Below are 16,471 nucleotides of genomic sequence, written 5' to 3'. Positions count from 1 at the left end.
TAGTTACCTTGACAGACAAATGTGATACTTTAGACCCACTCGAGTTTAAAGTATTATAAACAGACTGCTATTAAAAATAACACAAGAAGTGAATTTGAAAAACCACCGTAACTTTTACATAAGGAATTATAATTGAAAACTTACATGGATAGAAAAATATTCAATCTAATTTCTTTTAGAACAAATAATATAGAATTGAATTTGTAAATTGTTTGATAAATATATTTCTCTGAAGGTAGTATATATTGGCATATAATAACAAATAGTATTCTAATTATGTTTTGAGTATTTAATGTTGTGTATTAATGGTTTGTATGAGACATACCTCGAATGAAATGGAAATCTAAAGAGATATATCCTCTAATTACATATGAATGTGTACCACGAAAGGTGAAATTATAGGTTTTTTTACCAAATATCATTTTGACAAGTAATAATTATATGTCAGACACTCTTTTTCTAAATTTTATCGATCTAGCATCTTTTCTGATAAGGCGCCTTTGCAGGTTTCATTCGAGCTGGCATCTTGTAATGACAGGCGTGAATCGTCATCTGTGCCTTTTCGAGGTTTTGACACACGTCAGTAAGGCGTGGATCACCATCCATGCCTTCCATTAATATCCCAACCGTTCACACATCCCACATTAATACCCCATCCGGCTAAACCCCCTCCCCTCTTCATATTCATATAAATATCAGCCTTCTTCATTCAAACACACACCAAACACAAACATCAAAACTCTCTCAAAGCTCAAACCCATTCAAATTCTCGCAAAGTTAAAATTCTATTAAGAATGTAAAATATTTTATTGTATTATAATAAATTAATAATTTATTATTTTATTATATTAATTTTTATTATTTTTTGCAGTTATAAAATGGAAAGCGGTTTGCTACGTTTAGATAGACATCATATCTCGAGGCATTTTGCTGATACGATAATAATTTTAAATTCTATTTTAATTTTAATTATTGTTAATATTTTTTATTTAATTTGTTTAGTATTAGTTTATATTTTAATTTCTATAATATTTATTAAATTAGGAGAGATACTGTATATTAGATCCATTCATTTGTAATCTTAAGTTAGAGATACATACCTGTGTATGGTCGTATTTAGTCGAGGCTGGATTCAGTTACGTATCAAAATATGAAGGGTATTGTAACCTAGAATCTAACCCTATTTCTACATTGGTTGAGCGGTGGAGACCAGAGACACACACATTTCATCTTCCGTGTGGAGAGTGCACAATTGCGCTGGAGGATGTTTTCATGCATTTGGGACTTTCAGTAGATGAAGATGTGATTTCTGGTGTGGCGCATGGTGACTAACATTCATTGTGCGAGGAGTATCTTGGAGGTGTCCTGCCTAATTTCAACGGTGGTTGAATTCTGTTAAATTGGTTGGATGTAACTTTCAAACATTTAAGTGGCGACGTCTCCGAATAGCAGGTTAAAATGTATGCACGGGCTTGCATACTACAGCTCATAGGAGGACTCTGATGTCGGATAAATCACGCAACCAAGCTCATCGTATGTGGTTATGTCACATCATCGATTTTCATTATGCTGGCACACTGAGTTGGGGCTCCGCAGTTTTGGCATTTATGTATAGGGTAATGTGTCGAGCTACTAACTATAAAAAATGTTATCGGCGGATGTCTCTTTAGCTCCAGTCTTTGGCGTGGTATTACATGCCCTTTTTATGTCGGTGGTGAAAAATTCGTTGGTCTTCTAGTTATTATTGAGGTAATTACAATACTGATTTCGCATATTAATAATTTTATTTGGTATATAATAAAAATTATTTCTTTGAATAGGTAATCAAGTGCAAGAAAATATCATCGGGATTTACCTTTCTTGAACCTTCATTGTCAGCTCCTAAAGAGTTATGTTTCTCTTGAAGAATATTTTGACATAATGATTTGATGCGAACACGACGTTAGTTTCATCTTCCCGAATTTCTCCATCATAGTAAACAATAGCTTAAATATGTGTCATTCTGAGAGTTTGAAAAATTGCGAGTTTTATATATGCAAAAACAATAGCTGAAATACACCTAATTAAATAAATAGTATATGAATTAAAATATAACCTAATAAAAAAATTTAAAAAATTCACAATAATTTAAATAATATAATTTTATATTGTTACCGCATCGACAAAAATGTCTTGACGTATGATCTTACTTTTCAATTTTACAACGCAAAAAATAGTACAAAATAATTAATACAATAATTTTTTTTTCAAATAGTCATATATAAAATAAATATAATATAATAAAAAAGGTTTACCTTACAATAAAAATCGAAGGAATTGGTGAAACAAAAATAGAATGAATTGATGTGGTGATGTTTGCATATAAGGTGTGTTATTTATAGGCGAGGGGAGAGTTTAAAGGTCGAGATTTTCGAAAGAAATAATGGAAGGCGCGAATGGTGATATGTGCCTTACGTACATATCAGATGCCCTAAAAAGGCACGGATGGTGATTTGGTCATGTCATTACGTGGCGCCAGCTCGACGAAACTTCGAAAAGGTACAGATGACAATTCGTACATTGTGAGGAATAGTACTAAATCGATAAAATTAAACGAAAGGGTCTCTGACATATATTATTTCCTGTCAATGTGATGTTTCGATAAGATCTCCGAAATGATGTGGCATGAATCTTTAAAAGAATTATATGAAATTATAAAAATATCACATGTGTTAAGTTCTTTGAACAACAGTTTTTTTTAACGATAGTAATGATCTAGACATTTAAAAGAATATAAAAAACATTAAATATATATTTTGAGTTATTTTTTAAATATTTAAAATTAACAAAATGTATAATTTAAATACTTAATTTTCATTCAGCCTAGTTAAAATGCAATTCATTCCCTTAATTTAACCATTTACTAGTGTAATTTTCATGATGGATGTTTTTACTAGTCTGAAAAAGCCAAAGTCCTCTGGTTTATCTGAATGGATTTCGTGGAAAGGAGAGGTAACAAATGAAGCTTGGGACTTGAGACTTACTGCTCTCTCTCTCTCTCTCTCTCTGATCGTCAATGCCATGTGTCTCGAAAGCTAAGTATGTTCTGAGCATTTTGGACCATCTTCTCCTTCGATAAACTAAAACAAGAGATCACATTGCCTTTGTTTGGATTCAGTTCCTTGAGGAGGGGATGATTTCGTGGGCATTAAATGAAAGGATCCATACATATTTAAGCTATAATATAAAAAATATTTTTAATATTTGATTAAATAATTAATTTATTATTAATTTTATTTTAAAATATTATAACCTTCAATATTTTAAGGTAATTTTTTTTAAAGAAATTATTAGTCAATAAATAGTTAATGTTTTAAAATAAATTTTTTTCCCTAAAATAAAAAACGTTGATGAGTCAAAATGCTTCAAAAAAAAAAATGTATCAAAGTGATTATTTAAGGCAATGTTAGAAATCTTTATTCTCTAAGCTAAAACATTAAGAGATAAAATATTTCAAAATATTTCAAAAATATGAGTCAAAGTAACTATTTAATTAAATTTTAGAGATTTTTTTGACATTATGTTATTTAAATTTTGCACTCCTCTTTCTAAGATATTCTATTGTTTTTAATGAGATTATTTTAGGTTTAATTGTAAACGATATTTTACATTTTTGTTAAAAAGGAATTAGTGACCTATAATTTTTTTACTCAATGTTCTCTTAAACTAAGAATTTTTTTTTGACTAATTGATCAATAAAAACAAATGTTGATCATTACGATGTTGACTTGATGGTTTACAATAATGACACGACGATCCACAAGAGAATTAAATCAACTTTTTAAAAAGTTTGATGACTTATTTAATTTTTTTAGAAAAATAACTTAAATTTTAAATATAAAATATTTAAATATTCAAAAAATATAAAAACTACTAAAATTAAAATCAAATTACTAATTTTATTTAAAAAATACTAAAAATATATCAAAAGCTATAAAATTATAAATCATTAGCAAAATAAATCTTTTAAAAAGCATATATTATACTTTTATTCAAAATTTTTGACAAATTCTAAATCTAATTATATTCCTACCTAAAGGGGAGGGGAATGATACTCTAGTCTTTAGGGGAAGGAACGAGAGTGTTTAAAGTGGATCTAAAACCCATAACTTAAGGATATAAGAGAGAATAAAGCTTGGTTAACCAACCAAATGCGTTTGTTATACTTTTATTCAAATCAACAAAACTAATATATTTTTAATTTCATATACATATCAACAATCACTAAAGATATTATATAATTTTATATCATACATGTAAACATACTAAACATAATTTCATTATCATCATTGATATGTATACAAAATATTCTTACTAGATTAGTTGAGACTTATAAATTTTGCACATAAATATAGTTACAAAAATATCTTAAGTTTTTCGCATTAATACACACACCGAGTTATATTTCGTCTACAAGGATGTTTAAACATTTATTGTAAAATAATTAAGAATCTTTTGAACATATATTATTTTATAATCACCTTAAATTAATAAAAAAAATATATTTTTGAAAGAAAAAAACCCAATAAAAGCAAAATTGGGATGTTTTAGGGGGGAAATCTTAATTGAAGGTAAAAATGATATATTAGCTAAAATGTAATAAAAAGATACATAGAATGTTAGTAAATATACATAATTTGTCGCAAAACTAATAATAATTTGAATTGTTTTTTTATACATATATTTAGCGTAATTTTTTTGATAAATTTAATATTTATTTAAAAACTCTCAACTATTTGAAAATAAACAATTTATACTTTCTGAGGTGATCGAACATAAAACCTCAATAAATAATAATAAATTCCTTAAAATCATTGAAGTAAATTAATTCGTGTATCTTTCACATAATTTTATGTATGTTTGGAAAAACATATACATAAATTATAACTTTTTTTAACATTTTAAGCACGTGCACAATAATTAATAAGATACATAGAATGTTAGTAATATACATAATTTGTCGCAAAAAATAATAATTTGAATTGTTTTTTTACATATCTTTAGCGTAATTTTTTTGATAAATTTATATTATTTAAAAATTCTCAACTATTTAAAATAAACAATTTATACTTTCTGAGGTGATCGAACATAAAACCTCAATAAATAATAATAAATTCCTTAAAATCATTGAAGTAATTAATTCGTGTATCTTTCACATAATTTTATGTATGTTTGGAAAAACATATACATAAATTATAACTTTTTTTTAACATTTTAAGCACGTGCACAATAATTAATATCATTTCCCAATATATACTAAAATATTAAAATTCCAAAATAATTTATTACACCGATTATATTTTAAGTATATTTAACAAAATTTTAGCTTTAATCTTAAATAATATTCTCACCCTAGAACTACCTGCCAAAATGGTGATTATCAATATAAAACTTAATGAAGAATTCGTTATGAAATCTTTCAAGTACCAAGAATTCGTGCATGACGGTTATAGAAAATCTAGTAATATTAATGATCCGATATGATACAAACTGACAGGTGATATAAATATAGAAAGAGTAAGATTATCATTAAAGATTGATTGTTCTAAATTTTTTATATAATTTTTTTATTTTTTATTAATAATTTAATTTATATTTATAAATTTCATTTAATAATTCATAATCACATAAAATTTTGTATCTATTTTTTTAATAATTTAAGTTTTTTAATAATTTTTTGATCCACAATATATATATACTCAAATCTAAAATCTATTTATTTTTACTATATCGACATATGATATCATTAGCAAATTTGCATGCAAGGAAATAAATATATCAGAAACTAGCACCGGGTACTTGCTATTGAGTTAAAAGAGCTGGGAAATGCCAAATCATAACATAAAAGAGACTGATCTGCTGCTCTACCAGAAGACATAAAAGACCAGATAGCTGAGTGAAAAAGAAAATAAAGCTAACAGAAACAGTATATAATAGACTCTAGACCTTTGACTTGGCTTATCAGATCCCTTTTTGCTTTAGATTTGTCAGAAGAAAGAAGACCTTCCCAAGGGATGCCCTTACATTGAATACCTCAAAAACCGACATTTCCATTTGGTTCTGTCGTATAGCAGTCCTAGGTGAAGTAGCCTAAACCCTAAAACTAAAGTCATCACCATCACTTCCACCACCATCCATGAAATAATCCTGCAAGCTTGTAGTGGATAACCATTAATCCATGTTTTAAAACTCTAAAGATGCATACCTAGAAAATGAAGTCAATAAGGGCGAGAGGAAGGACCCCAAGGCATAACATCAGGAGGCATTTGACAATTAAGGGGAGTGGGACTCGCTACTCCATAAACAGACTCAACTGCAGCACCAGTCTTTGTTTCCTGCTGCTGATGATCTTTATTATCTCCTTCACACGGCAACACATGAAACTCGGGGTCTATAAATGTAGTCGCCACCACAATCACCTGTGTCGCCGCCATTACTTTCCCTCCTACTATCCCTCCAAACACTTGCCCTTGAGCCCCTGCAAGAGTTACACAGAACGAGCCAGAAGAAAACAAGGAACAAGGCGATGGCGACTTTGTTGTTGATGATGATGAAGACGATTGGGTTGTTTTGGCAATGAATGAGCCAGACAAAGAGAGTAGACCAAAGGGTCCATGAAGAGAGAATGCCGGCGCGTGAGATACAGGATGGCAGAGCGTGACGTTTGAAACAGACCCAGTAACACTGACGATACTAACACCAACACTGTTTGAACGAGCGAAGCCGATGATGGCGTCAATGATATCAGAACCAGGGGAGATCTCGAGAATCACCGGCTTCATCGTTGTGTTACTGTCTCTGGTTATAACAATGGGTGGTTTGGGCTTGTTTTTGGACCCTGGAGGTCTCCCTCTCGGCTTCCTAGCAGTGTTTTCCGATGACGACGGAGTTTGGTGGTAGTGATCAAGGGTAATAATCTTGTTGCAAGGAGTTTTAGACTTGGAACCGCCATCTCCACCGCCACAGGCTGAGATAGTAGGTACACTTCGAGGGCTATGCTCGGATGAGTCATCATCGGAAGTGTGAGCTTGTGAAAGAGAGATTGCTACGCCATAGTCCGCCATTGTTGGTGGAGGCGGGGGAGTATCAGGAGTCACAGAGAGAGAGAAGGAAGAATGGTGAGAAAAATCAAAGAACTGCGTAAAGCATTTCTTGGGCTTTATTTTATTCGTATATATAGTCAGTGGAGTTTAAAATATAGTAGTAAGTGGGACCCATCACAATGTGACGTATAATGAAATGGGGTCCACACCGCTGTTGTTAACTTTCTCCGAATTGATATTAAAGAAAAATTACGTATTAATCACCGATTATTTCTACAATTTTATTTTGAACATCTATTTTTCTTATATTATCATTAAATTTATACTTTTATTCTATTTTGATCATTGTTAAAAAATAAATAAATTATTAATGTGATAATTTTTTAATTGTGAGAATAATTGAAAGATTAAATATATAATTTATTTTTTATATTAATCTATTTTTATATTTTCTTTAATGATTTATGACGTATTTGTTATTCTAAAAAATAATTTATGTAAAATAAATTATATTTTTGAAAAATATAATTTATTTTACGTTTAAGATGATATTATATAAATTATTTGTCGTTGTTTGATAAAAATTTCAGAAATTATTCATATAAATGTTAAATATAATAAGTAATATTATTTAAGGTAAATTACGATAATGATAGCTTGTTTTCTTGTATTTGCATATTTTTAGTTACAATACTCTTAAAATTAAATTTAAATTATTTACGTTATCGTTTTATGAAGTTTTGATCAATGAAACATTAAATATTGTTAGTTTGATTAACTACACGTTAGTAAATTTTTTTTTTATTTTAACTCCTGAAATTTAGATAAAATATTAATTCTGAGTCTTTTATAAACTCAAGATAGCTTAGAGACAAATTTTCAATTTACTTATTTTTTAGGGTAAAGTATAGTAATGGTCACTGAATTTTTTTAGATCCCTCAACTTTTAAAACTTACAATATAATCCCCTAACATTTAGTCCGTTTGCAATATGGTCCCTCAACATTTAGTCCGTTTGCAATATGGTCCCCGACGTAACTGTTGGGAGACCATATTGCAAACGAAATAAATTTTGGGGGACTGTATTGCAATTTTTAAAAGTTGGGGGACCTAAATGAAAGTTTTAGAAAAGTTCAGTGACCATTATTATACTTTACCCTTTTTTTGAGAAATAGCACCTCGGAATTATGGCATTTTTCCATTCCATTTGAAATGGTATTTTCCCCCCTTTCTTTTTGCAGAGATTTAGGTAATTCCAACCTGTCTGGACATTTGGTACCTGAGGTTGTGAAGCTTGAGCATTTGCAGTATCTGTATGTTCTTTCCCTTTTATCCTTTGCCCACTTCTGCCCTAAGTGTCTGAATTCTGGACCTACCGACATATTTGCAGGTGCATATTATCTTGTTTATCAATGTTCACTTGATTATACATTGTCATGCATCAAAAACTTCACTTGCGGTTATCTTCTCTTCCATGCAGGGAGCTTTACAAAAACAACATCCAAGGAACCATCCCTGCTGAACTTGGAAACTTGAAGAGCCTCATCAGTTTGGACCTATATAACAACAACAGTTCAGGGACCATTCCTCGGTCACTTGGGAAACTGAAGCATCTTGTTTGTGAGTGTTCATGCCCAAGTGTTAATCACTTTATGGTGAATAGACTGTAGTCGAGCTTTCATTTCTAGACTTAAGAAAATGAATTACCGGGCTTAAGTAAATTACAGGTATTAGATAATGGTTGTTCTCTACTGGTGTTCAAATAGTGCCACCATGATCACTCCCTTTCTAGTTATTCTCATGTCACCGACTGCAATGCCAGGCGGCTTAATGACAAGAAGTTAACTGGACCTATCCCTAGGGAACTTGTTGGTGTTTCAAGCCTCAAAGTTGTGTAAGTATTGCGACTTTATCTACTATTATCTGGATTTTAAGAAGCCTTAGACTTATGGTCTTTGAAATTTTACCTTTTCTTCTAGTGATGTCTCAAGCAATGATTTGTGTGGACCAATTCCTACCAGTGGACCATTTGAGCACATTCCTCTAAACAAGTAAGCTTACCCCCTCTCTCTTCTTATATATATTTTTTAAATCTGGTTATATTTCATGTCCTTCTACTATGATATCAGTTATATGTGCAACCCTTAAAGCTGTAAAGTTTGAGATAATTTCTAACTCTTTTCTTTTTCATCCACATGTGGTAATAATGATAATTTTGATGTTCGGATAAAAATAAAGACTTTGAAGAGTTTCTCGAGGAATGTTTAAAATTAAAAGTAAATGACTGCAGCATTTAAAGCCTTTGGAGAAGATGAAGCTCGATTTTATATTTGCGATTATACTCTGTAGATAAGCTGAGGCGTATTCCCTTGTTTGTGGCCTTCTGCCATTCTCTGTGCTTTTGCTAACAGTCTAAGTTATTAATGACAGCTTTGCAAAAAGATACCGTGTTCTTTTTTCCTTTACACCAGAATGCACATTAACGAGAGTCTCTTGGCCAGTATAGATTCTGTTATTTTATTTTTAGTTGTTCATGATCGACAATCTGCCTTCAAGTTTCTACTTTGTCTCTTCTTTGACGAGCTTCGTTGGAATCACTGTTTAATGGACTGTCTCATGGTGCACATTGTTAATATTTTAGAGCTATTTGATTCTTTTGTTTTCCTTGTGCAACAACGTCCCTGATCTTCAATATTTTTCCGAAATATGTAGCTTCGAGAAAAACCCTCGCCTAGAAGGTCCCGAGCTTCTGGGGCTCGCAAGTTACGACACAAACTGCTCGTCAAGTACAGGTTGATGTTATAAAGCTTGGAGTTGAATATGTACTGACATGGTTTTAAGCATATTATCACACCGTATAATGGGGGTTCCTTGAACGCTAGCCCTCGTACGTGTAAATCTATATACCAGCTTGACTATAATAACTCAATTATCCTGCTCTTTCTAAGATGTTGAAGACAACTAGTATTGATGAATGTAATGGCAGCGACAAGTTAATTTGTGGTGTGATCCTTTGTTTTCATGGCACTAAACACTATATACGTGGATTCTATAAGTTTTTCTTTTGGTCATTTGACTATGAAAAGTTGCAAAATGACCACTACTGTTTTTTAATGTCTTTTTTTGGTTATCCTAGTGGCAGCTTTCAAAGTTGGTATAATAATAAAATTAGCCCTTAATGTTTACATATTGATAAGTTAGTCATAAATTTTAAAATTTTAACCCTTGACTTTTTACTTTGATCAATTTAATTTTAAGGGTAAAGTATAGTAATGGTCACTGAACTTTTCTAAAGCTTTCATTTAGATCCTCTAACTTTTAAAACTTGCAATATAATCCCCAACATTTAGTCCATTTCATATGGTCCCGAAGTAAACTGTTGGGGGATCATATTGCAAACAGACTAAATGTTAGGGGACTATATTGAAAGTTTTAAAAGTTGGAGGACCTAAATGAAAACTTTAGAAAAGATCAGTGACCATTACTATACTTTACCCTTAATTTAATCTCAAGCCGTGAATTTATTCAGTGAAGCTTACTGTGTTTTCTCTCCCGACTGTTCTGGCTTCCACATTTATGTCCAAAGGTTTCTGTGGGGCTTTTGAGATTCTTTTAGTTTTTCTCATTTAAGTTCGATAATATTCTCTGCACTGCATTATTAGTTTTGTCTCACTTGGGGTTTTGTTTTCCTTTTGCAGAACTCCTTTTCAGCACCTTGGATCAGGTACTTCAACACGATTTCTTCATCTGGGTTAACCTTGTTTTAAATTATTATTTGGAGTTTGCTTCTGGTTAGTTTTAAAAATGCGATTTTTGCCATTTGGGGTTCCAGTTTTCTTGCACCTCATATTTCCATTGTACTTTGAACTAGAGACATCTTTCAGATTCTTTGGATTTCTTACAATTATTGCAATCATTTGCTTTTTTCTTAGCTAGTCTATGTTTTTTTTAATGAATTTTCCCATTCTAATTGATATTTTCTACTGTTCTTGTCCACTTCCAACTGTGGATGTTCTCTTATTCTGTTAAACGACTTTTCTGGAGGTGATTACTTCTTTTTGGACACAATAAATGCTGCTACTGAGATTTCTGCTTGACATAGTGTCAACTGCTGCTTCACTGAATAGTTGACGCATTTGATGATTGTTATGCAATGTCATGTTTATTTTTCTGGGTTAAAATGTCTACCGAGACTTCTACTATAAGCTTTTAGGAGCAAACTGTTATCTCTACTATAAGGTTTGAGAATGAAAAAAATCCTGACTTGTCATTGTTTGAAAGTGATGTAGAAAAAAAGTTGAGCAACTAAATCATTGTTGTGTTTTAAAAAGTATTGAGCTTTGGTTTTTCTTTTTGGTCACACACTTTAAAACACGACAAGTTAGCACTTTTTGATGTTCAAGTTTATTGCTGTTTAAAATTTTAGTTCTTATCTTCAAAGTTAAATGCAGAGGAACTAAATTGCTCATTTTTATAGTAAAGGGGGTTAATTTTCTCTTCAGTCTATATGATAGAGATCTGCCTTGTAGTTTAACCATTTATTTATAAGGAGTCAAAAGATGTCGACATCTGTTTTTTCCTGTCTAGTAATACATGAATATGGATTTGTTGTAATTTACTTTAAAAAGTTGCATGCGTCATTATCCTCGTATAGTTGAATTTGGTGTCATCTACCTGGTTAGCATGTGTAACATTATCCTCATGTTGATGAGTACGAAATTTTACTTTGCCTAACCTACTGACCATTTACGTTTCACCAAAGTTGCACATTTTCCGTTTTAGTTTTTGAAGCCTGAGGCTGTTATTTTGAACAGAGTTTTTACTATGCAGTTAAGAGTTTCTAGGGATTTTATGAGCTGTTTATTTTTTCTTTGATCCCCATAATTTTCCGGCCTTAGCTGAATTAACACTCTGACTCTGCTTTTGCTTGCAGAACATTTAACATCTACGTGCATCTGAGAGCAAACTGCACGAGACTGCCTGTTTAGATTGAAGGTTTTTAACGACTAGATGAGTCTTGAAAGATTTCTTGGAAGCATGCTTCTGGTTCTAGTTGGCATGTTTTCCTATGTTATAGGTAATTTAGAAAATTTGTCTAGAGTTTCTTCTTTTTCAGTCAGTTTCTGTTTGGAATGTTGAATCAATGCAGGTTCAAGCATCAGCTGTAAAAATGATAACCATTATAATTGACATGTTTTTGTTATCGAGATTCTGTTCTGATTTTACATAGCCTAATTGTAATCATTGTTTGAACTTCTAATGGTTCAAATACTGTTGCTGAATGTCACTGAAAGTTGAAACCAAGCTAGTTATATTTCCACGTAATAAATAAGTACTTTAAATTGGTTTATATTTCAATTTTCTTGCGTAGTATTTCGAAGGTACCTATCAGACATGCCCTCAAAGAACTAGACCATTTAGATCAAATTACTTTTTTTTTCCCTTTTTTCTCACGCTCCTTTTTTGTTATCTTTTATTATTTTTTCCCTCAACAAAGTTTTGATCTTTTCTTGGGTTATGAATTAGTAGGTGCTTGTTTTTCAGAATTATGTAGAATGATGGTGAAATATTGAGGCTTTTATTGCTAGGACAGGTGGTTCATTGAGCACTGTAAAAGTAAATCAACCAATGGTTCCTTTATTTACTACTTTTCAAGGTTATATTGAATAGAAAGCAAATGTAAGCCAAAAAAAAGGAAACTCGGTGGAATCATGACAATGTTGCATCTAATAATCCTGTGGGACAACTTTTCTTTTTTGGGTTTTTGTTTTAGTTATTGGGTTAACAGGTTCTTAATATGGGTACTCTACATTAAAAGGTCATGTAATAGCGGTTCTTGTAGATTTTTGCTGACTAGATTCTTCATTATAGGTGCATTTGTTGGGGTAAACATAGGCACAGATGTTTCTAGCATGCCATCAGCTTTAGATGTGGTTGCTATTTTCAAAGCCCATCAAATTACTCATATTCGGCTTTATGATGCTGACTCTCACATGCTGAAAGAACTGGCTGGTAGTGGGATTGAAGTTACAGTGGGCGTGACAAATGAGGAAGTCATAGGAATTGGAGAATCCGGATCAGCAGCAGCAGCATGGATCAACAAAAATGTTGCATCTTACGTGCCCTCCACGAACATTACAGCCATTGCTGTTGGCAGTGAGGTTCTTACCTCAATCCCTCATGCTGCCCCAGTATTAGTTACAGCTATGAATAACCTGCACAAGGCTCTCGTGGCTGCTGATCTCAATTTTCAGGTTAAAGTTTCGACCCCACAATCCATGGACATCATCCCCAAGCCTTTTCCCCCGTCTACTGCTACCTTTAATTCCTCCTGGAACTCTACAGTATACCAGCTTCTTCAGTTTTTGAAGAACACTAGCTCCTATTACATGTTAAATGCCTATCCATATTACGGTTACTCGAATGCAAATGGCATTTTTCCGATTGATTATGCTCTTTTCAAACCTCTCCCTGAAGTCAAACAAATTGTTGACCCGAACACTTTGTTCCACTATAACAGCATGTTTGATGCAATGGTTGATGCAACTTATTATTCTATGGATGCTCTCAATTTTTCTGCTATTCCTATTGTTGTCACAGAAACAGGATGACCTTGGCAAGGTGGATCCAACGAACCTGATGCCACTGTGGAAAACGCTGAGACCTTCATCAATAATTTGATCAGGCGAGTTTCCAATAATTCAGACCCACCTAGTCAACCAACTATTCCCATCAACACATGCATTTATGAATTATTTAATGAAGACAAGAGACCGGGGCCTGTCTCTGAGAAAAACTGGGGGTTGCTTTTTACGAATGGCAGCGCTGTTTTTCCTCTGAGTTTAAGTGGTTCGAGTCAGATCAATGGAAATTCTACTACAGTTTTCTGTGTGGCAAAAGATGATGCTAGTGAAGATAAGTTGCGAGATGGGCTTAACTGGGCATGTGGGCAGGGCAAGGGCAATTGCAGTGCTATACAATCAGGGAAGCCGTGCTATCTCCCGAATAACATCAAGAACCATGCATCTTATGCTTACAATGATTATTATCAAAAAATGCATACTGTTGGTGGGACATGTGATTTTGATGGGACAGCCACAGCCGCTACTAATGATCCAAGTAAGTTTGCTCAAGTTTCCTCATGTTGATCTTATTAATTTTATCAGCAATATTTATTTTTAAAATGCTTGAGTAGAATTTTAACTTTCAGTCCAGTAAGAAAGTTTTTCTTTAAAAAGAAGTTGATGGTTCTTAATAGTTTCCAGTTCGATCTAAGCTTCTCTGTATGAATCTTTTTAAGGAAAGAAACATACCTTTTTGGAGCTAAAACGCGAAATTTTCATAATTTTAATATTGCTATTAAAAAATGAATTCTGTAAAGTGTTTGGTGATTGTATGCACTATATTTCTAGTTGTTAAATTGTGGATCTTATTGTTAGCATTTCTAATTGTAATTCAATGATAAGCATGGAGAACGATATTTCTACGTTGTCTTGTTTATAAGATTCCTCAATTAACATGAGTAAGTAGAAACCTAAAGTAAAAATTTCTAAGCTCCTGATTTATTTCTGCACGCTTGGTGGGGGCTGGTTTCGAAGTCTGAAATATTGAAATTTATTCCTGGGGCAGTGTTGTGGTCTATACGGAAATACAGGAACCGGATAGTTTTTTAGGGGGGGGTCTAAGGATCAGATTAATCTCTTATTCCTTGCAAGATACAGACTGGTGGCCTGGTTCTCTGCGAAACACAGATTTTTCCTCGTCGTTTGACTGTCTAATTGGGGATCCATCTGTTGCGGATCAGCGTGTCAGACAGAGGAGTATGGTGTTATCTCGGTCTATATGGGTTCTGCCTCCAACAGGATTCTTCAAATTGAACGTGGATGGTGCTGTCACTGGTGATTGGTTGAAAGGGGGCATTGGCGGTATTATCAAAGATTCAGGGGGTTTGCTGTTGGTTTCTTTCTCTGAGGCAGTTGGTCAGGGGCCCCCTACAGTTGCTGAAATGTTGGCAATTAAAAGGGGTTTGGACCTTTTTATTGATTCTAAATGGGGTAGCAAAGGGAGACTAATTTTAGAATGTGATTGCCTAGCTGTGGTTAATTGGATAAAGAACCAGGGTGGCTGTCTGTCCTAATTCTTTGAGTTTTTTGTTGAATGAGATTATATTGTTAATTAGGGCTAAGGACGTGGTGGTTAGGCATATTTCCAGAGGGACTAATTGGGAGGCTGATAAATTGGCGAAAGAGGGAATTGGATGAGTGGGGCTGTGTGTAGGCAAGTTGAGTTAGTTTTGGGGGGTTTTGTATTGTTATGATATTGGTATCAGTAGGGTGTTGTTACCTATTTTGTAATATCTTTGATTTTCAATAAAATTTTGAGACACTCTTTTCCTCCTTCCAATGTCCTATGAAATAGTCATATTTCATAGGTTATGAAGGGGGTTTTTTAATGAGGTCTCCCATTTCTATAAAAAAAATGGATGATGGATAGTATTCAGAAATAGATCTGCAATATGTAAAAATTAATTAAAAATAGTATATTTAAGTAAATAGATGATGTCTCACACTATTTGGAACAGTATCATAGATTGAAGCTGAACTTTCTACCAACTAAGACGATTTGCTCGAGGACATCAGCCATTTGCTATTGTTGCATTTGGCATGTTAACAATTTTGTCAAGACTAATTTCAGATCCATGGATATACATTGCCTGTGCGTTATCCTACCTGATTGTTATTTTGTTTCATTGGATAAATATATCACATTATAGGGGAAATCATAGTTCCAAATACATGAAGAACTTCACACACACATTTAGATACATATCCTACACCCACTCATGAGCCCAAGTAACATAGACCATGATTGTTTCCGATCAAGTGTTGTTTATCCAAAAAAAATATATATATGCTCTAATTCTTTTCTATAAGCCCTACCATTTTCTTATTATAAGCTTAAGTAATTGTTATGTATTCTTCCCATATATATATATATTCTGTTTTTTGCTTTGCTTATTTAGTTTGAATGGCTAATTACTGTATTGGTGGATAACTTGTGCAGGTTATGGATCTTGTATATTTACAGGAAGGTGAGATTCCAAATCTTTTACGGTGTGATTCGTATTAACGGTGTTTTAATTTAAGGCCATGACAGTTGTTGATTTTGCTTGAAACAGTTCTAATTCGAGCACAGGTGGAAGGACTTTTCCCCCTGCAGCATCCGGTCCTATAAGTGCCGGAGGGAGTAGAAAGCTTCCGGTGTCCAAGGTTCAATTTCTAATCTCAGCAGCTTGTCTGGTTGTAGTCTTGCTATAACACGCTATTTACATCCCATTGTTGGGCTTGAAAAACATTTGATAAGCAAGATGAAGTCATGTAATGAAGCTA

General features: G+C 32.7%; 1 protein-coding gene, 1 long non-coding RNA gene and 1 pseudogene across 2 annotated transcripts; 2 read left to right on the top strand and 1 right to left on the bottom strand.

Annotated features, from left to right (window-relative positions):
* Positions 1-6,257: 6,257 nt before the first annotated feature.
* On the bottom strand, positions 6,258-7,153 carry LOC120150414 (AT-hook motif nuclear-localized protein 28-like). Its single transcript, XM_039163097.1, has one exon. The coding sequence runs from the start codon at positions 7,101-7,103 to the stop codon at positions 6,258-6,260; it is 846 nt and encodes a 281-aa protein (XP_039019028.1). The 5' UTR covers positions 7,104-7,153.
* A 584-nt stretch (positions 7,154-7,737) lies between these two features.
* On the top strand, positions 7,738-9,982 carry LOC120150415. Its single transcript, XR_005518527.1, has 4 exons — positions 7,738-7,749; positions 8,905-8,976; positions 9,062-9,133; positions 9,795-9,982. It is a non-coding gene; the product is annotated as an uncharacterized LOC120150415 (long non-coding RNA).
* An 810-nt stretch (positions 9,983-10,792) lies between these two features.
* Positions 10,793-16,405, top strand: LOC120150412 (annotated as a pseudogene).
* The last annotated feature ends 66 nt before the right edge of the window (positions 16,406-16,471 follow it).

The sequence above is a fragment of the Hibiscus syriacus genome, unplaced genomic scaffold (assembly GCF_006381635.1).
Source record: "Hibiscus syriacus cultivar Baekdansim isolate YM2019G1 unplaced genomic scaffold, ASM638163v2 tig00111022_pilon, whole genome shotgun sequence".
In the NCBI taxonomy this organism is placed as follows: domain Eukaryota; kingdom Viridiplantae; phylum Streptophyta; class Magnoliopsida; order Malvales; family Malvaceae; genus Hibiscus; species Hibiscus syriacus.
Note: the sequence above shows the minus strand (reverse complement) of the source record. Positions and strands in the feature narration are given on the sequence as shown.

What these genes read in the sequence shown, in the direction of transcription:
- LOC120150414 (XM_039163097.1), bottom strand. Translation starts at nt 7,103, where the DNA reads ATGGCGGACTATGGCGTAGCAATCTCTCTTTCACAAGCTCACACTTCC.